This window comes from Ambystoma mexicanum, chromosome 6q (genome assembly GCF_040938575.1).
Source record: "Ambystoma mexicanum isolate Mex_15411 chromosome 6q, UKY_AmexF1_1, whole genome shotgun sequence".
In the NCBI taxonomy this organism is placed as follows: Eukaryota; Metazoa; Chordata; class Amphibia; order Caudata; family Ambystomatidae; genus Ambystoma; species Ambystoma mexicanum.
This window is the reverse complement of record NC_090937.1, coordinates 1,468,486,930-1,468,508,634: the sequence shown is the minus strand read 5'-3', so window position 1 is coordinate 1,468,508,634 and position 21,705 is coordinate 1,468,486,930. Positions and strand designations below refer to the sequence as shown.

At 43.9% G+C, this 21,705-nt stretch overlaps 1 protein-coding gene and 1 non-coding gene across 2 annotated transcripts in view; both read right to left on the bottom strand.

Annotated features, from left to right (window-relative positions):
• Window positions 1–21,705, bottom strand: part of PTCD3 (pentatricopeptide repeat domain 3) — a 310,551-nt gene that overhangs the window by 279,718 nt on the left and 9,128 nt on the right. Inside the window, exons 2-9 of the mRNA XM_069632175.1 lie at window positions 15,950–15,996; window positions 15,830–15,866; window positions 15,200–15,245; window positions 15,040–15,108; window positions 11,310–11,414; window positions 10,595–10,718; window positions 1,521–1,633; window positions 743–807 (exon numbers count right to left, since the gene is read on the bottom strand). Of these exons, the coding sequence (XP_069488276.1) occupies window positions 743–807; window positions 1,521–1,633; window positions 10,595–10,718; window positions 11,310–11,414; window positions 15,040–15,108; window positions 15,200–15,245; window positions 15,830–15,866; window positions 15,950–15,996 (606 nt within the window). The remainder of the gene's footprint in view (window positions 1–742; window positions 808–1,520; window positions 1,634–10,594; window positions 10,719–11,309; window positions 11,415–15,039; window positions 15,109–15,199; window positions 15,246–15,829; window positions 15,867–15,949; window positions 15,997–21,705) is intronic.
• Window positions 1,715–1,854, bottom strand: LOC138517151 (small nucleolar RNA SNORD94). The gene has a single exon (XR_011282401.1). It is a non-coding gene; the product is annotated as a small nucleolar RNA SNORD94 (small nucleolar RNA).

Genomic DNA, 21,705 nt, shown 5'->3' with positions numbered 1-21,705 from the left:
CCAGTGTGCGCAATTAGGTGACCATCTTTATTCACTGGGCGTGTCCCAAACAGTCTTGCTTTCTCTGGCCTGTCTGAATCTCAACAGGCAATCATGTAGCACTCTTGATGCTTTGACCACTCCTTCCATAACTGCTCTTGCACGTGAAAGGTTTGAAAATGAGGGTGGGTGCAACTGGTCAGTTCATTAAAGACTGTTGTAGGTTTCTCTATTAAAGGGGTCACTGAATCATTTGAGGTCACCACATGTTCCTAGGCCAGAGGATGTACCGTCCAGCAAGAATTCCTAGACATCTATTCACAAGCCAGTCAGATCTGGTCCTGGCTGGCTTGCTCTCTGGTCCGCTAGCACCCATTAAAAAAGGGAACAAAGTTGGAGACCTCACTGAATTTCCAATGAAGGTGTGCCCTACTGCGTCTCACAGGATACAGAAAGCTGTACCCCCAAATGGGCAAACTTCTGCCATAAACAGTTTGCCATACAAAGATATGCACACAAGGTACATGGTATCTTTGAAACATACTAGAGCCGAGAGTCAGTCTCTCAGGGGACAAATTAAAGTTGCCCTTTGGGCAAGACCATGGATGTTGAGACTGCAGATCAATCCACAGGGATTTTACAGCCTAATAAATCATAAAGCCACGCCTAGCTCATGAGGGCTAAATATGCATAGCCAAACAATTTCCAACTGTAAAGCAGTCCTAATATTCCAAAGAAGCCACAATGTGCAAATATGCAATACCTCCACACACCAATGGTTTGGGCACCTTTCCGGAACGACCCAGTTTTCTTCTCATCCACTTCCTCCTGAAAAACATTTACAGCAAATTGAAATCACTAATTCAAAGGCCGCAATTAACATTTCAGTAACTTAACTATAAGCAACTAGAAGATTGCTGCAGAAGGTAATGCTTCAAGACCTGCACAGGGAAGGGAGACCATGCAAACTGCATAATTCAAATAGCAAACTGTCTCATTATCTTGACATTCCAGACACCCCACCCTTAAAAAAAAAAAAGCCATCTATTTTAATCCTAGTGTCTCATTATTGAATATATTTGGTTTTTTTATTATAAAATGTATTAAGCATGAAACCTGGAAATTTAAGGATCGAAATGAGGATTTGGCAAGCAAATTAAAATAGCTTCTGGGTATCGGGCATTGCCCAGTAACGAGCAGCTATGAACAAAGTGAACCACTTTCACATGTGATGCAAACCATCCATTTTGTTGTAAAAGTGACCTAGTATGCTATAAAAGGTCTTCTAAAGGAATCCCAAAGTTCCTTTGCACACATTCATAAGCACAAGGGGTTTGTCGGATAAGGATTGCACCCGCTTTTTTTGTGGAGGTACCTCATGGTAGCTGCTGGTGTCAACCATAAGCAGGAGCCCATAGCTCCAAGGAATTTCAAACCCTGGGAATCACCTTATGCAAATTCCTGCTTGCAACAAAAGAGAAAAATGAAGCATACCAAAATCTACCTCCAAGATTAATACAAATAAACAGCACTTCACCTACCAATTCCACTGGTTCTTTTCTTTCAGGTTGGTCATCTCGAGAAGGTTCTTTGTCTCCATAGAAACATAATAAATCCAAGAGACTGTTTGAGGTTTCCAGAGACACCGCAGATCCTATCAAACAGAATAGCACATAGTGAGTTGAAATCTGGGTATGGAACTCTAATGAAAGCAAGCTTGCTTGTGGTGTATTATGAGGCTCAGATTTAGGCAGTGATCTCCTACAAACCTGCCTCAGAGCCAACTTACACGCCAGCCAATCTGAAAGCAGATGTTGCAGTCAGCTCCCATTATATAGCTGAGGTCCGTACCCCTGCGCCAATCATCACAGCCGTAAAGGCACCATTTATTTGCACAAAAATAAATGTCCACTTTTGGTGCACTATGTACTTCAAAATTCATGAACAAACTACCTACATCACCCCCAAAATCCTCCCAAGAACCTACACCAAAGAGTGCGACTAACGCAGCACCAGAATTTTATTTAAACTTCACTGCTGAACAGTATAGCAAAGGCTGCATACAGAACTAAACACTTGACACATACGAGCATGTAGCAAAAAAAAAAAACAAAGACGAAACTGAACCATGAACAGCGAAATGGGGGCATACCAAACATAACCCGCCCAATATTGAAATTAGAGTGCATGAACAGACAATGTGGGTCCATTTAAATGCTGCAAGCTTGTCGAACACAGAAAACAGGCAGATCTTTAGTTTAAGAGTGCCATAACGACGTTCATTTGCCAAGAAGGCACTAAAAACCTAAAACCCAAACGAGCTGCGTTGTGTAGCAAGCCAGCTACAATACGTGGCCAAATGGCTCTCTAAGGAGAGCACCTCGGAGTCTAGGTTGTTTGGCCAAGATTGCTCCCCATTTTACTTAAGGGAAATAATGTGGTTGCCCGGGGTGGGGATGGATGGGCGTCCCAGGATGTTGGTGCACCGGTGGAGGATGTGGCATAGGGCTTGTCAAATGATGAAGGACCCGTCCCAGTGCTCTGCTCAGGTACCATTGGTAGCACTGGCGGGTGGGGAAAAGCAATTACAGATGTTAATCAGGAACCACTGGGAATCGGTTGGGATAGCGACCATGGGAGATGTATGGCGAGAGGGGACCATAACGGACTTCGAGAGAGGACACTGGGTCACACGTAGGCCAGTACATCACGTATCATAGATTGGTACAGAGAATTAGGAAAACGTGGCCAGAAGAGGTACTGGAGAAGGAACCAGAGGATACCATAGACTTGATATGACATAGCAGAAGGGGGGCACGAGATATCCAGAATATATGAGATGGTGATGTTCAAAGTGGGGAAGGAGGCGGTACAGTTAAGGCGAGAGTGGGAAGTAGTAGGAGCCGCGATGGAATGTGGGAACGGGCCAAGGATTACCATAGGAAGGTATCTAGGAATGCTAGACTGAAGCAGATGAAGCTGTATATCACCCATAGAGTGTACATGACACCCAAAAGGATATCTAGGTTTAAAAAGGTGGGACGGCAAGCATGCCCTAAGTGTGATGAAGAAAATGTGGGTACGACTCATGTTTTGGTCATGCCCGGTTATTGAGTGCTATTGGAGTGAAGTGGTGCTTAAGCTAGCAGGAAGAGGTATTAAGATCGTAGTGGATACTGTGAGGGCCTGCTTGTTAAGGGGGGGGGGGGTTTCCCCAGGCCGCAGAAACTTAAGCATGTTAGCAAACTAATAGACCTGGCATACGCACTTGCGGGATTGCTATGGGTTTGAAGACATGTCACAAACCACCAGTGGAAAGATTTACAGAAATGGGCAGAGGCAGAAACCATGGTATGGCAGTAAGCCAGCAATGTGGGTGGGGAGGAGGAAGCAAGACCCTGATGGCATGGAAATAATTGATAGCAGAATTGTTTGGGTCAATACTGGACCCAATCGAACTTATGGAAGAGAACACCCCGGCACTAGATGCTGGAACGGAGCATTAGAGGGGGTGGGCTTGTAATGGGGGGTGGGATATGAGGAGCAGTGAGTAAAATTTAAATGATGCATAATGAAAATGTGAACGTATACACTGCAAGTTTGGTTTTGTATTGTTTGTTAAATATTGAACATAAATATTTTAAAAAACAAGCTGCGTTTCAGCCGCAAAATATAATGCAGAAAATAAACTACTTGGACCAGAAACATCTTGCGATATGCTTAGTGCACAGCTATTGCAAAACCACCATCCAAGGTTACATGGATACACTAGAGAAAATAATCCAAATTGAAGTTCAGGTATACTGATGTATTAAGCTGTTCAGAGAGCGTATGAACGGCATTATTCCTCAGGTGATCTGGGATAATAGTAGATCACAAGCAGCACATTAACGTTACTTGGAGAGCTTTTGGTTTCTTTGTCCGGTATCTCCTTTCAAAACAAAAAAACTAAGTAGACCAAGCACAGGGAGTAGAAAGCGATACCGTAGTTCCAGACACAGCATTGGCCATATTACAACTGGACCATTATTATCTGGGGAACTGATCAGCCCCAGGTTTAAAGTTCCATATGGGGTGGTGTTCTGTACTCCTCTCGCCGTCCGTATGAAGGAGTTAGATATTGGGTGCATCTCTGATGTCCCACGTGCATCTGAGACAAGTTCAGTAAGGGCATAGCCAAAGAGACATTTGAGGATCCATGCCAGGGTGGTGTGCAGTGGCACACGCCTGCTTTTGTCTGTCTTTTCCTCTCCAGGAATAAGCAAAGATGGCTGACTCTCCTCTGTTATGTAGGAATAATGATAAATAAGAGGTTTAGTCTAGAAATGTAGTAGTATTAGGATGTTTTGTATGACACGGGTCGGGAGTTCTCTTAGACGAATGAAACGGAAGTACGAATGACGTATGATTTACGCAAGGGGGCTGAGCTTTGACACCATTTCTGACATCCAGAATGTAGAAACATTGAATAGCTGTTACTCCGATATGCGCATTGCAGGAAGGAAGATAATCAAAGAAAGATGTTACCTGTGTGCACTTCTCCCGCACACATCAGGGGCTCCTAAGGTTTTTCGTTCCACATCCAGTCCCCATTACAAAGACACAATGCTTGGCACTATAAGGGATAAGGGCACATTCCAGGCACACAGAGTGCAGTTGTGGAGCATTGATCTAGACCCAGCGTTATGAAATGGCAACACTAAATTCCACCAGTGTCTACAAGGACCATATTTTTCCTTGGGCGGTTACTCAAATGGCAGGACACCACAGTGATGTGCCTGGCAGATGGGCCGATTGAGTACAGTGGAGTAGCAATAGCCCAAATAGAGACTGTGCGCAAATATGGTCCCAACAGATTACAACAATGAAGAAGCCAGTGCGAATACACAGAGCCACAGGCTCAATGAAACATTAAAATGTTACACGAGAAGATGGACAAAGGGGATACTAAGTAACCCCTCCAGCACCCTGTGGTAAAATAGTGTGTGCTGGGTCTAGCAAGTTAGAAAATGTAAGTAAAGTCAATCTGAAAGAGTCAGACTTCATTCAGATAAGTGACTGGCGAGAAACTAGAGTTTTGTAAAGCTAAGTACTGAATTGAAGCTGCATGTACAAACTTGTTTAGAATTTAACTGAATAGTCTGAAGACATTATCAGCATACTGTTAAAGTAGTTTATTCAAGTTAAAGTAATTGAACTGTAAATAATTTACTGGATATCATATGCGCGCCGGCACCAGTAGAGGACGTGCGATTGAGATTCAGATTGCACGTGTGAAACAAACATTGCAATGTTAGTCTGTTTTGATCGTGTCGTGAATCCATTCACATTTGAGGAAATGACCGAGCGGCGTGCACCAACATGACCGAGGAAGCAAGGGAAGTCGCGTTGAGCATATTCCGGTCTGCTGTGTGGCGCAGTGTGAAAGGATCAGCTGAGGCCAGCAAGTTGGGTACGTGGAAACTGAAGAAAATTCCCAAAGCAGTGTTTCCACTTTGAGGTAATGCGCACGCGAATTCTTAAAAGGCAGAAAAGTGAAAAGCAGCAAGCCAGCTTGTTAGGGAGAATTCTCCTAATGTGTCAATTCCCTTCAACTTAGAGACCCCCAGCAACTTTGCTGGATTTTGAGGACTTATTTTTTTTACCTCATGAGATTGGGAGCCTTTTCCCCCACCCCACTCATGCATTTTGATGAGTTTTACTCTTAAACCACTCAATAGGCATCTTCTCATGTGTGTTAGACAGCGCCATCAGTGCAGTGACACAGGGAAACCTTTCTAGGCTGTCCCAAGCTTTAAATATCTTCTCTGGTATAAACTACCGTTTCCCAGACAAGGTAAAGTTAAATTGACTTTAGTCTTTAAATTCCTAGACCCAGCACACACTATCTTACAATAGAGTGCTGAAAGGGTTCTAGGTCTAGAAAATCACATAACAGTCAAATGCTACCCCTTTCCTATCAAAATGGCTGGTGGCAGTGGCTTTACAACTACCATGATTCCCCCCCCCCCCCGACCGCGAAAACCACGGGAGCCATGTTTTTCAAGATGGCGTCTGAGCCCCCTTTTTGCCATTTCTTTTTGGAACGGTCCATCTAGAGTTTGTCTCTACGGGCCAAACTAGGTTTGATCCCTTAGTCGGCTTCAGGACTGAAGACCACCTGTAGCGCCCAAGTGCCCGGGGTGAGCATGAAGTGAGTGAAGTGCCCGAAACTCCGTGCATTAGTCTCCTCTTGGGTGATTGGCTGGCTGACTGTCCGGCAAAGACAGCCACCCTGCTGGGTGAGTGACAGCTAGGCTGGAATGAAAGGGAGAGAACTGAATAAAAGGACAGTCTTTGCTTGGAAGGCAGAGTCGAACACTGGAACTAAAGAACCGAAGACGAGATTAAAGAGGACAGCTGCTGCAACTCCTGGACTGTTGGTTTGCCCAGTGGAGCCCTGCTGCAAGTCCGAATCGCCAAGTTCAATTCAACAGAGAAGCCCCTGCAAGGACGTCTTCTTCCTTTGCGTTGGTAGGACCAATCAACTTGTAAGCCACCTGGATACCATACTCGGAGCTGGTTAGGATTAACGAGGCAGAAGGACACCAGCTTGTGTGCTTGAAGAACAGCAACCGAAGATTTGCCAATTTGCCTGCTTTGTGATCCGCCCCTGTGCAGTGCAGGAGTCCCCAGAGGTCCTCCCTCTTGTCCCCACGACTGAGGCTCAGGAACAGCAAGATCTGCAGTAACTGCTAGGAACAGAAGTCTTCAGCTTTCTCTTTTTCTTCAATATAAAAAGGTACTGTGAAAACCTGACTGAGAAAATGTACCTCTCCCTGCGAAAGTTTGTGGAACTTTGGCAACTTGCAGGCCTAGTCAGCCTATGAGCCGACATACAAACCTTTCTTTTCGGGAACTACTTCTAAGAAGCGTGGCAAAGACCTCTCCGTTTTAAATACCAGAACTGTTTTTACTTATACGAGACACTAGTCCATTGACTTTATTGCATTGAATCAACTCCTCTGGTGAACCATTTGCACATTTTTAAAGTAACTAATATTTGTTTCATCAACTTATGCCCTTTTGCTCCGACTTCAAGGGAGCTCAACTGCTTAGTAATCAGTATTGTAGTGTGTGCGATATTGGTTGCCTCCTTGGTGAATGCTTTCTAAATGATGGTGTAATAAATGAACAATTGTTTTACCAAAAAACCTCGAGTATAAGTGTATCTGAATACTTGCCATTGTAGACCTTTGTGTAACACCATTACAAGCTCACATTTCCTCTTGAGATAAGCCTGGCTGCTCAGCGCGCCATCAAAAACTGTGTGCTACAGACTTATACCAAAGGTTGGTTTTGCTTACACCTGTAGTCATAGTTGTGTTTAGTGGTCCCAGAGGGTACTGCACGCAAACTAACAGCTTACTTCAAGTTGCACGCAAATGGTCCTTAAGGTAAACAGAAGAAACGTGGCAAGTGAATAAAAAGCAGTCTAGGGAACCGTGGCAAAGCTACACATTTATAATATGGAACTTTGAAATCCAGTCAGAGTCTTTCTAAACGAAATTCCTTGGTCAGTAATGTTCAGAGACTTAAGCAAAGTTTGTATGCAGGACTCTTTGGGACCACTACACACACTACTACACTACAGGTGTAAGCAAACCAACCTTTGGTTTAAGTCTGTAATAAACAGTTTTGGTAGTGTTACTGAGTAGCTAGGCTTATCACAAGAGGGGAATGTGAGCTATAAAGAGGTCTACAATTCAAATACTCTCACACTCAAGGTGTCTTGATAAAACACTAATTTATTTCAGAGTCAGTTATAAAACATTCACTAGGAGGCAATATAGATCACATACTTTTGAGGTTCCAAAAGTTTGTGAATTATTTGTTAACCTTTGTTTTATTCTCCTAGCTTTTACCCCAAACTCAGTATTGCTCTAAATGTACCAGTGATAAATCAATGTGTCCACATGAGGGTGTAGGAAGTGTCCGTTAAGCAAAGTTTGTATGCGGTAACCTTTGGGACCGCCACATACAACTAGGATTAAAGGTATAAGCGAAACCAACCTTTGGTAGAAGTCTGTACTACAGTTTTTGTAACGTTTCTCAAGAGGGGAATGTGAGATGTAAGGGTATTACACAGAGGTCTACAATCACAAGTATTCAAATAGATTCTTACACTCAAGAGTCTTGGTAAAACATTTATTTCAGTCAGTTATAAAACATTCACTAGAAGGAGGCAATCACACAAAAATATACTTCAGTACTTCACACTATCAGTTTGGGGAATTTAAACTTTGGAGTAGCAAAAAGGCATAGGTTAATAAAAAGAAGATCAATTATTTTTAGACAGTGCAAATGTTTTGAGTTCAAAAGGAGTCGATTCAATGCAATAGGTGGTTCGGCCAAAGTCAATGGGTTAAAACAGAAATGTCTTTGCCAAAGTTCTCAGAAGTAGTTTGTAAAAGAAATATATGTTGGGTCACACGCTGATTCGGCCTGCAAGTTGGGAAAGTTGCAAGCACTGTCACCGCGATACTCAAGTCTCGTTGCACAGTACCTTACAAATAAAGAAAAAGATGCAGCTGAAGACTTCTGTTCTGAGTAGTTCCTGCAGATCTCGCTGTTCCTGAGCCTCAGTCGTGGGGACAAGAGAGACGACTCCTGCACTGGTCAAAAAAGCTGGCAACTCCAATTCCGGTAGATGTAGTCAAGCACACAAACTGGTAATTCGGTTTCCTGCAGCACTCTGAGGAAAATACAACCAGCTTTGAGATTGGTATCCAGGTGGCTTGGTGTTGAGTTGAGGCAGAGTCGACCACTGGAGAGGAACATCCAAAGAAGAACGACGTGCCCAGTGAAGTTCAGCAGCTGTGCTGACCCAGTTTCATATCAACGGGAAGACCCGTACGCGACTACTTCCTCCCTTGGGCTGGTGGGACAAGCTTCAATTTGGCGCATTCCCCGACTTGCTGTACCTTACCAGAGCTGCAGAGGCCCAATGCCAGGGGTCCTGTGACCCGTCTTGCAAAGTCTGAATCCGTCCAAATCTTCGAGGGCATCCAGAGGACCCTTCTGGAACAAGAAATCTGGATCCATAGTCCCTCAGAGTCCAGGACCAAGCGAGCAAGCGTACTGTGGGGTGCCATAAATTGAGCTTCCTATCTTGCAAAGTGATTTTTGGAGTTCATCTCTACAAAGTAAGTCACTTGAAGAATTCTTCTGAACTATCTAAGAAGTGTACAGAACCATCGACTTTGTCCACTGACTGGCAGTCCTAGCTCCCTAAAGGCCCTCCTCTGAACTAACTGGCTGGCAGCAGTTGTTCCCTCCTGGGTAACAATTGTGGATATTATTGCTGGGATAAACATTTACCTGCCTCAAACTGTTGAAAGTTTAGTCTTATTTTAACCTTTCCTTCCACAAACAACTCAATAACTGAATTGGTAACAAGATGCAATACTGACCTTTACTGAAATCACTCAGTGTGTTGGAATGTGTTAGCATTACCAACTTTTACTGTCCCGTAAAAACTGAATCCAAACTTTGATCGAATGTTACTGTGTGATCTGCATCACTTACCTGCATCCCTCTCATCCGCTACCCCTTTATCCCTACTTACCTTTCCACAGCGCATTCAGCCCCATGCCGCAACATGGGTCAGAACTGGCAAGTGTGTGGCACCCGGCTACCCCATTTTACCAAACACAGGGAGCATGGGACATCACTGTACCCCGCCCCCATTCACTAAAGTCGGTCTTGGTATTTTTGTAACCACTGAATGCGCAGTAAATACTATACCGCCCACCCCCGTGTAGATTCGAGAATACCCGTCGGCAGCACCATCTGAAAGAGACCGGATGAGATATTTACTGTTGTGATCGGATGTCGAGACAACCCTTTGTGCATTTACCTCATGAATACCCATCAGGCCTTTACAGCAAATATGGTAGTATAGATCCATGTGCCTTAGGTAACCTTCATTAACATCCCATGCACATGCGCATTCTCAATGTCACTGGGCCCAATAAGATTGCTGTTTTGTTCTCCCCTGTTCCCCTCCCTTGCCTTGTCGCCCTCTGAAACACTTGTGTATGAGCACGATAGAAATAAAATATCAATATCAATCTCTCAGTATCAACAGAATGCAAAGTATTGTATTGGTATTGCTTATGAGCAGTGGTTTACAACTAAAGCTGAAAAATGCACCAATTGTCTACAATCAAAAACCATACCACAGCAATGGACAATGCATCCTAACACCGCAGGCAACTGAGACTCCACTCGGGGGACACCTGCTTCTATGCTCTTGATTACTTTGAAACAGACTGCAACGAGCTTGGGGTGCATGCATTAACGCAACAGCAAAGCAATCCTGCATTTTCCGCTCTGCCCATAAACCTACCCCGCCCTCCCGAACGCCTCAAGGCCATGCAAACAGCAGCGGAGTGCAATATAAACCCAAGTAAAATCATCTCTGCAACAAAGGCATTCAACACTGCCATTCATCAACTGCCCACATTATGTCTAGAAAACAAACAGGACAATTAAAGTGCATGCAGTAAATAAGTAATGTTTTAGTGCAGTCAGATCTTTAGATAAGTTTGAACACCCAAGAAAGCAAAACTACCTGCTTGCAGAAGCTGGTCAAACATATTAATGGAATCCTTTACTCTCCTTAGCCGAATACGTTCCTTCAGACCTGCCTCGCTGACTTCTTCAATCTGAGGTTGAAGATTCTCAGGCATAAGACACTGAGCAAAAAGAACAAATAAGAAACACAACCATGGTTGCTCAGTTCAATCTTATCCAGGAAGTAACCAAATCTGCCTGTGGTTACCCTCCAACCTCACCACCCCACTTCTGAAAACAGTAGCATAGAAGAATCTACTGCTAAGGAAAATTGTAATGCAACTCAAAGCTAGAGCATATTTGGCTCATGAAGAGATGCACACATAATGGAGGTGCCAAAGTTATGCAATGAGCAGATGGGTGGAAACAATGACCGGGCAAGTACAGCAAAGGGAGACCAATTACAGGAGCACTAAAAACACGATCACGCAATTAAAAAAAAACTATGATCTAATGCTACTTGACCAGACGCGGAACACCAAGTGGATAGGCAAAGCCATCACGCCATGAGTGAACTGTGAGCTACTGCTTACACGGTTCTTAGTGTATTAACTATTATGAAAACAAATAAATACACTGCAATGTGTCATAGTACAGATGGTACACTTCTAATGAAAATGAGCAAATCTAATGACCACGTTTGACAAACGTAATGCGACAATGGTCAGGAGGCAACTTTTATTCCCATTAAAATAAATTAAAAACACACGTACTGGAATATGTGGTTCAGCAAAATCCTTCTGAAAGAATTTGGGGTACGTATTAACAATGTACATTGCTGCATTGTGTCCAGAATCCTTTGCTAAAGAATATAAACGCTGCAAGAAAAGAAAAAAGATAAATCAGCATTTGTGAAGACGGAGCAGAGAATTGCATGCTAAAGATTTCAATCCACAAGAATTGATGCAGAATACCACTTGCTGTGACCTGGTTATGTCAAGTTTTAGGACCTCATTTTGCCCCTAGGTAAGATTATGACCAGACATTGGTTTTAGAGGGAGCAGGCTGGTGACAGCTGCAATTTAGGCTTGGCTTCACTGTGGATGCAAACTGACATAATGCATTAGACCTCCACGGTACCCTTTTGCTGCCATTGGCGATACTAAATGCAAGTCCCGCTTCTAAAATGGCCTACGTGCAAATATGCACTCATTAACTTCAGGGAGATTGCACACCCCTCAACAGAAGGCCGTGTAAGAATCATCTATACTATGGGTTCCTAGTATCCCACCCAAAACAGAGCAGACTAATTGATAACTGGTAGAGCAAACGGGATTCTCTTGAGGCAAGAAGGCTGGCGGATCGTAAATAATGTTCCCAAGACACCCCAAGAGATGAGCTAGGCCCTAGAGAGATATACTGAAGAACATTATTTTTGTAAAAAAGGGTTAAACATAAAACACACAAATACGCACTAATCGAGCAGTATGTGGAGAAAATCAAACCATACACTTTAATGCACCTTTCCTTCATGTCTATGGACCCCCAAACCATATGCTTTTATTTCTGTAACAACCTATTCTTTTTACAGTGCAGTTAAGCCCAAGCCTTCACTACACTGGCTTTTGCTCATATGTTATGGGGAAAACATAAATGTCCTTCAGGCCGTCAGTACTGGAAAACATTGTTTCCCATAGTCTAGTTACTTTGTTACTACCTTTAGTAACATTTCACCACTTGTAGTAGTTAATCATTGTACAATGCAGTACAATGGGGTACACTTTGTTTTGCCCTAGACTAACACCGAGGATTGTTGGGTACTGTAGGTGTGCTAAATGGACATGCTGGTGGGAGCATTGACTTTTTGCCATTTTTTGGTGCATTTCTTATTAGCCTTACCACATTTGGCTAGTGGCCAAGCCACGAGATGTTTTGCTTGTTCTTTGGCCATCTTGTCATTTAGCCTTCTTCCTGGCCTGTGAGGCTAGGAAAATCCTCAATGATTTCCAGTGCCTGGGAAAGCATAGACGTTTGACAGGCTACTGGAGGGCTATGTGCATTTGCTGCTAGGAAGTGGGCTGTGTTCATCAGGTCCCAATCCACAAACCGGTGCCACTGTGTCCGAGTGGTATGAACAAAGCTGTGGTAGTGCACAGAAGGGTCACCATTGACCCAAAATTGGTGACTATCCATTTTCCACCATTTCTTGTGTGCTTGCTCTTTCATGGTCCCTCTGCTGGGCGAGGAGTCCTCGTTTGGTCTTGGGCATGCCTGCCTAGAACCAGTTCCAACTGGGAGGCTGGCAGTCCTAAAAGGACAGCCCCTGCCCCCAAAATTTGAACATAGGAGTGCCGATTGGCTGGGTTCCTGGATAAATGGCTTGGAGCTGGAGGCTGAAGACAAGCCGCCATTGGAGCTGAATCCCAAGAAGACAGACTCGTGTAACTACTTCCAGCGACCAGAGATGGCCGCCGAGTGGCTGCTGCTTTGCTGACCGTTTCTTCCATGCAACCGAGGAGACCCAAAGAGGACATCGCCCCTTGGACTGGTGGGACCAATCGGTCTTAAGACCAACTGCATTTCGAGCAATCCCACGACAAGCTGCGACCTTCCTGGGCTGCCAACCGCCAATACCGTGGGACAGAAAGCCCGAGTGGAGTGCGTAGTCTTCGGAAGAACAAATCTCTGAAACTTTGATGGCCTCCAGAGGCAAGATTCCGCTCGTTGAAGTCCTCAGAGTGCTGGGTCAAGAAAGCAAGGTGAATTGTTTGGACGACAACTGTTACTCTGAAATGGGTGCCAAACCCACAGAGCCGCGAGAAGCAATTAAGATTCCTTTGCCGAGAGCCTTTTCACTCGCCTGCTGTAGCAAAATCCCTACCCGTGTCCTTTTATTTCACCTGAAGAATCCAGAGACCAGGGTCCTGTAGCTGCTGCATCAGGAGGGTATCTGCCTGCATCATTTTCTTCACCGCTGAGGTACCGAGACTCTAGGTAGTTCTTACCTAGGGCCGTGTTGCTCCTGTGTGGCTAGGGGGTAATTTGCGTGGTTAGCAGTTAACCCATACATGTTCACCCAGGCCTAATGTTGCAACGCATGCAGGGAGCCTTCTACGAAGTCCCCGAGCCCTTTTACCCACAAAAGCAATCCACATGAACTCTTACTTTTCTACAGCTTGTGCCACCTTTTTGACCTCGCATCGGACCCTGATAGAGATGGACTCCTAAAGCCTAGGGCCCGTGAAAGGATTGCCAAGTAATTTACCTTGTGTTGGTAGTGTAAATGTATTATTCCTGAAACAGAATAAGTTACAATAGTCCTTACTTGCCTTTGTATCGTCTACTTTTCTAGAAAGTAGAAAAAAGTTTGGTGGTTTTTCCTTGCATTGCATACTGCCATTCCATAATGCTGCAAGTTTTTTGTTGCCTCCTGCTGCCCTATCTCCACCCTGATAAGATACTTACCTTGAGTGGTTCAGACTTTACTAAAAGTTGTGTTGCCAAGTAGTCTTCTGAAGTCCTTTGGGTGGACTTAAGAAAAACTCCCCAAAAAGCCCTGCCCTGAAAAAGTGGGCAGTGCCAGAAAGTCACAAATCCCAGGTAGAGTTTCTCACAGGGAGTCAGGAGTCTTTGAAGGTGGATAAACATGCTGTGACAAAGACTACATGTAGGGTAAGTGTTCCAAGGATATAGAAACAGGTTTAGGTACCAAATATCAAGGGTCCTATCCCAAACCAACCACACATGGGGGATGCAGAGGGGTGGGATTCCCGGCAAGAACTACTCCCATCAAGGGCAAGCAAGGTCAAGACACTTTGTGGGCACAATCCTATTTCAGGGTTAAGATGTTTTCTAAATCACCATAGGGTGGATTTTGGCAGGCCACCATATTAAAAATGTCACCAAGAAAACAAAGGGTCATCAACTGCCCCACCACACTTCAGGGTGATACGTGCAGCTTAAAATCAAGGAATTTCATTAAGTCAGCCTTCGGGACCGACATACAGAAAATCAAAGAAAATAAAGCAAAAAGGCTTTATTTACCTCAAACTGTCAGGAGAGGAATCAAATAGCAAAAGTTTGGGTTCTGGGGGACGGGGTGCATTAATGTCAAAGGAGGGAAAAGTGCAAAAATAATATTTCCCTACACCGTAAGAAATTATATTGAACTTTGTAATATTCGGTCTGAAAGTGCAGCTTTTACGAAATAATTGTATTTCCGCAGCCTCTGGATAAAAAGCTGCAAGTCATGGCAAGCAAACTGCCAGGGTTTTTCAAAAGTACATAAAGTTCAGCGAGTTTGTACCGTTTGAAAATGGCCCAAAGCAAGTGTTCATATGGTGCAATTTTAAGAAGAATAACCAACTCACCACAGCATGCATCATACATTTAGCTTCGTACACATCTGTAAATCTTCAAAAGGAATTACTGACCTACCGCAAAGGTGGGTTTTAAGCCAATACTGTATTGACGGAAAATTAATCTAGTTCAGACCATACTTACAAATTCAGAGGAGGTTCGAGGTATTAGGTAGGAATCATCTTGAAACATGTAATGTGCAGACGTTGGATCCTGAATAGGGAAAAGGTGAACTGCATTAGGGCCATTATACTTATGGTTCAATAAAATGCAGACTATATAATGTATGGCTTAAGGTACATACTCTATTCACTGTGGAGGCAAGTGCTTGCAGAACAGCTAATTTGTCCCTGTAATTAGAAGGAGAAAAAAAGGAGCAAAACTTCAACGATCAGTGCAATGAACTTACTTTCCCTCCCGACAACCCTCAACAGGTAACAAAGAAACATAACCGTGCACCAAGAGATGGGATTTTTCATGATTAAAAACGTTGCAGACCTACATCTTGTGAAGCGCCGAGATCTGCAGTACAGAAATGTGAAAGAGGGTGTCTTAATCCCACATTATCAAACCTAGCCATCGAGTAGATAGATTACAATTTTGGCGAGCAAGAAGAGGGACTATTGCCGGTTAATAGCAACTTGAATGTTTGTGCCCCTTTTTAATTTAAATTGAAACCGCCCTTGATAAACTAGCCAACTATCACACACAGATATTTTAAAACCATAGTTAAACAGTGTGCAGAAGTAGATTGTCTAGCCCTTTAATGAAAAACACCAAAAGGGTAGCAAGCTAAAAGTGGAATCACAAAAGGACAACTCTATCCACCACAATACATAGCCTGGACACAGATCAAGTCATCGGCATAATATATTTTTTTGTAAAACTGAATAAATTAGCCAAAATTGCCCTTTGCCAAAAATCAGATACTTGCCAGGTTTTTTTTCTTGGAACAATTACATCAGCGGCATCTACAAAGATGAAACAAAAGCCCCATTGGTATTCTCCACAATATGGCACGGTTTTTAGAAAAGGATGGAAATGTAACAAATACCTGAAGAGGCAGTCATGGTTTCTGGTGCTGCATTTGCAGCAGAAAACCTGCAAACAATGGAAAATCATTTAAAGCAGCTGAAATAACTTCAAACTTTATTAAATAGAGTTGCCGCCTACCAATTAAAAATAATAAAAGAAACTTCAATATTGAACACCCGCAGTCAGATTTGTTTAAGTTAACCGCAGCAGCTGCACCATTGTACGGCAACAGTGTGCCAAGCGAGCATCAGGTCCTTCCTTCCGCTTGTGTGGTGTGCGCTTTTTGTTAATAACCGGGACAAGAGTGAGGGTGAGGGCATCTGACGTACGGGTTCCTAAGAACACAATGATTGAGCCATTTAGTTGGCCAAGTCAAAAGTATCTTCAGGGAGGGTCTATTAAAATAAACAAACAGGAGACGCGTCGTTTCTTTACTATTTTTGGTTTGGATAAATATCACTGATTTTGTTGGGAACATTTAAGTGTTTGTAGGGAGAAAAAGTAACTTGTACATTGCGTATCTGTAGGGCTGGATGTCCTGGCAGGCATCACCATAATGAAGTCAAGGTAGAACCACCATCTTTCATTCTGGCTTCATACAATAAATCAATCATCTGCTCTCATTTCGGCTTTGAGCACAAGTCAGGTCCAACTACTACACTACCACCCTCGGTCATCCGCAAAAGCAATCCAATGACTTAAGTCAATGCTTCCGCCAACCAGATTCTACTACTCAGACTCTTGGTGGATTGCTGCCAGCTTCTCACCTTAAAATCACTAAGATTTTTGACAGCCCCTATGCACTCTCCAACTTCCCAGCAACCACTGACAGACCCAGCACCTATCCACTGAGAGGCCAACCTCTCCTGCTGACCCCTTCATACCACAAAAGTCAAGGAGCTAGCCATCCCTAGTTCTCTTCACCCATCCCAACCTGTTCAGGGTGGCCACCATCATTCCGATTTGGAAGAATCCAGTGTTGACCCAAAGAAACCAGCAACTATTGACAGTTCTCCATCCTTCTGAAATGTGCCAAAGTTCACAAATGTCTTGCCTTCAACACTATTAAGGACCCCCGCTCCTCCCTAGTCTATAATCCGATTTCCAAATAGACACTTCATGGAGCCACCCGTTACTTCAGACTACAGCTTACCTCGAATTTGTCATTCACTGTGCCACATTTGAACATCCCGCCTGTGATGCTTCAAATGCATTGGAGGGACAGGGCCTCCCATGTCATTCGCCTGAACTCCCTTATGTGTGTTCTGTGTTTTCTGCACAAGAGCCTGCGTGGGACTCCTGGCAGTCCAGCTCTTCCTTTTTTTGGTTGTTGTGGACAGAGACCCATGGGATGCCCTTATGGCACCCATGGGTTGGGGGCCAACCCTGTACCTCTAGTGTATGTTTTGGACACCTGCGTGTTGCCCACAGCGTAGGGTATGAGCTGGTGGCAGCTCCATGCTGAATTTGACTGGTGCTCCGAGTATCCTTCATTTTGAGCTACACAGTCCCTGACATAGGAATCGGATTCCTGATGGAAGGCAAGGTGGCCCATGTGGCTTCTGGGGTTTTAATTACCCATTAGCTTGTTTTCCCCAAGGTCCTGGTAAACCCCGACTCTGTCCCTTCCCTTGACTGGCTGTTGGGTGGAAGAACCATAATGGTATTGTGGGGACATCCAGGCCAGACTGGCTGGAGCCTCCCCAGTGACTATGTTTCAGGTCGACCGTTGAGGTGGGACCTGTGTGAAGCGAGTTTGTGGCCAATATGAACTCTATGTCTGGTTTCTGTGTGGATGACGCTATGAATGAGACAGCCCTGCCCCCAAAACAGACATTAACGCAGTGTGGTGTGCTGAAAGACTGGGTGCTTGTCCCAATCCACATTCCTAGTTATGGGTGTCTGGGTGGAAGTGAATGGCCTGAATGCACCGTGAGCCCGATTCGCTGCCTGCATGAATACCCATTGTCTGACAGTTTGGCTCAGCAGTGTGAATGAGGGACAGATGTGTATATCTGGTGACCTCTCCCTTCCCAATTTGTTCAGAGGCTTAAGTTGAAACTTGAAGCTGCTTATCCTTCGACGAAATCTGAAAGCTGTTGAGGACTGATCCAGGAAAGGACCTGGCTAGGAGACCTCTCCCTGAACTACGAGGGCACAGTTGTGCCCGTTGTGTCTCCGATGTTCCCGTCCCCCCTCCATGCTCCTGTGTTGCTCCCCTGCCCCCCCACCCTGCTCCGTGTTGCTACCCTTCCCCCCTACACCCCTCTCCATGCTCCGTGTTGCTCCCCTGTCCCCCCACCCCACCTGAATTGCCCCCTTGCCCCCGCTCCTCCTCTCTCCCTTTTCTTCTCCTACCCCTCCATATCCCATGCCCCTCTCCAGTTATTTGTCTTTACGACCCTCTTGCCCCCTCTCCCCTGTTTCTCCTTTGGTGTGGTCTCTCCCTCTGCTACCTCATATCCTTGCTTAGACATGCTTGATGGCTGCATGCCTTGTCCCCCCCTCTATCACCCCTCTCCCCTCCTCTTTCTGTCCCTCATGCCATTGGCACTTACTCCCATCATGTGTCCCTTGACCTTTGATAGCAGCCTGTCTGTCCATCCTCCCCTTCCTCTTGTTTTTCACTTGCACTACATCGATTGTCATCATGCATTAATGTTACTGCTTGTTTGTTCTCGTTCTTTCCCTCCCCCTCCACAAATGTTTCAGCACTTGTACTAGGCCTGGCGACATTTCTGATACTGCGATGGTTATTTTCACATTCTGAATTGTTTCAAGGACTTGTAAGAATGCAATTTGTTTCTCCCATGTTTCCTGCCTCCTTGAAGCGCTTTGAAACACATTGTGTATAGACGCGCTATACCAATAAACAATCAATCATTATGCAGAAGCTGATCATTGAGGCTCCCTTGAAGCCTGTCCTGATGAACCGTCGAAACTCTAACTCGGGCACATTTGGGGTAGTGGGACATTTTAATCAAGAAAAAAAGACTAGTTAAACATTAATGGACTGGGCTTGTTAATACATTTTTACAGGTTATACAGGTTAGGAGGGCGTGGGGGAATCCTCGCACAGAATGGTCTCTTGGTAGCTAAAGTACCATTCTGACATTGTTGAACCCAAATGGTCCTCCTTCCCCATGATCTATGCGGATACACATTGCTAATGATTTGTATGCCATTATAACTCAGCAGTGGATGCATTTTAAAAAGGAGTCAATAGCTTAGTGTGGTAACACATTGTATATATTTGCCATATTAGAAAGTACAAAGTGTTATTAATTGATGCATATATATTGAACCTCATTTGCAACACATCACCAATACACCCTGGGAGGATGGGCTTCTTCTGGCCACCCTTGATGTTTCCCTCTACACCTCCATCGATCATCAGGTGGGAATGGGAGCCTGCAAATATTTTTTGGGTACTCGTTCACTGAACTACCATGGCCATAGCTCCATGATTTTGGAGATGTTTTTTTGCCTGACGAACAATGTTTTTTTGTTTGATGGTGCCTTTTATCGGCAAGTAAGGAGCACTGCTATGGGCAGTACCTTTGCCCCATCATACGCAAATCTTACGATGGGAGGCTACTTTTCTATGTGACTTGATTGCATCTAGTTTTCCTACTCAAATTGTCGCCTGGTGGCGATATATCGACGTTTTTGTAATCTGGAAGGGTACTGAAATTGACTGGCAACTGTTTGTGAAAAGCATTAATACCAATACGGGCAATCTACGTTTTACAGAATGCCATAGTACCACTGAAGTTATCCATCTTGATGTGGTCGTGATCCTAGAAAGATCTGGTTTTCACACAGTATTGCATTAAAAAACCCTCCAATACTGGTCTACCTCTGCATGCCACTGGTTGTCATCCTATGTCATGTAAAAGAAGCATTCCCTATGGCAAATTCATTTGCTACTGCAGGAATTGCACTGACCTGGCATCGTTTGATCATTACTGTGCCCAAGCGGCCATTGATTTCTTGCAACAAGGCTATGCAAAAAGAACTATAGAAATGGCCTACACTAAAGCCTGTGGACTCTGTAGGGACAAACTATTGTATGGCATCAAGTCCGATAAACTCGCTATTGATGATGAACCCAGACTCCTCTCTTTTGATGATGTCTCCAACCATGTTCGTAGGATCGAACGACATTGGTGTGTCTTGATCTTGGATAAAGATCTATGCCCCTTGCTTTCCAAACGCCCCACCATTACGCTCAGACAAGCTAGTTTCCAGCTTTTTGCCAACCAATGACAGAAGTCCTCTTTCCAATTGGTTGACAGTCTCCCCATTAGCTTTACCAAATGTTTTAAAATGTAAAGCCTGTGCTCATGCCACTGTCTGCAAATCGTTTTTACATCCGGTCACCAAATGTAACCAGACTATTAAGCAGTGTTGCCAGGTCCAAAAGGAAAAAAATAAGCTGAATGCCCACTCAAAAACAAGCCCAAAACAAGCTCACTCCCAACCAAATAAGCCGAAGAAACAAGCGCAACTAAAACACCATGGCTAGGTCTAAAAAGTATGAAAGATAACAATAACGCAAATATACATAGAGAAAACACAAACAGAAAATGTTGGAACAAAAAGCACTTATTTAAAAAATTGTATTTTATTTTAAGTCTATTATGTGTGCTTGCCACACAGCGATCTTCAACTCGTGTGGTCCCTAGCGTTCCGCATAAAAACATAATACCCATCAATATCAACCTCCTCCATTGAATATGAAAGAAGCCTGACTAGCACTTGTCAAACACAAGCATGTCCACATGACCCATAACATTCCATCCTGTTTTTATTTTGTATTCTAATATATATTATCTTTTGAGAAACTGTTAATTCCTTAATGAAATAGGGCATGTTGGTATTCCAACACAAATTCCTGATTCTGTATAGTGTCTTGTGGAGTTTTCTCAAGACAAAGGTACATGTTCACAAACTAAAATGAGAACTTCTATAACAAGAGCAAGCAAACATTTCTAGGGGCAGTATTTTTGTAACTTAGTTCACAATATAGTATTAACCCAGCCTTTTCTCCAACGCCAAAATGCTAAATTGTATCTTTCTCCCATCTGTTAAATGTTTATTTGTGCCCATTTAAAAAAAAAACAAGAGATATTTGAACATAGAAAATACAGCACCACTCTCAGTCCTCTCCTAATGTGTATTCTTCCCAAAAAAAAAAAACAAACGTTAGCAGCATAGAACCAAGATAGCCAACGCAGAAGCACACTTATTCCTTAGGGTCTACAAACGAAGCGTGTATTTTTGTAAGGCGAAAATAAAAGATAGCTTTGAGCAAAAGAAATGACTTTCTATTTGCTTATGTTACTGCTAAATTATTCCAACATGGTTTCACAAATATCTATCATTTGTGTTATCGACCTGATGAATTATGCAGCACACAGAGGCATATCAGTGTGTCCAGAGCTGTAGTAAAAAGTGGAAGAAAAGGGGGGCCTGGGTAGGCGGTTTAGCACTTACAGTGCAGTGAAAGTCACGGGAAGATAAAAAAAGCACAATTTCCATAGAAAGCATTTCTGCATGTGTCAAAATGAAGGCGCCACAGTAAGCCACGGGGATGTTAACTCCTAGACCACGACTTAAATAAGAAAACTTCCCAGTGGCTTATTGTAGGGCTTTCTCAGATCCCTGCTGCAGCATTGACAGTGGGCCCTGCTGCCAATGGAACTTTGCAGCGGGGGTCGCTGCGCCACAGCAGGGATTGGATTGAAGAGTGCCGGGGAAGCGATTCTGCTT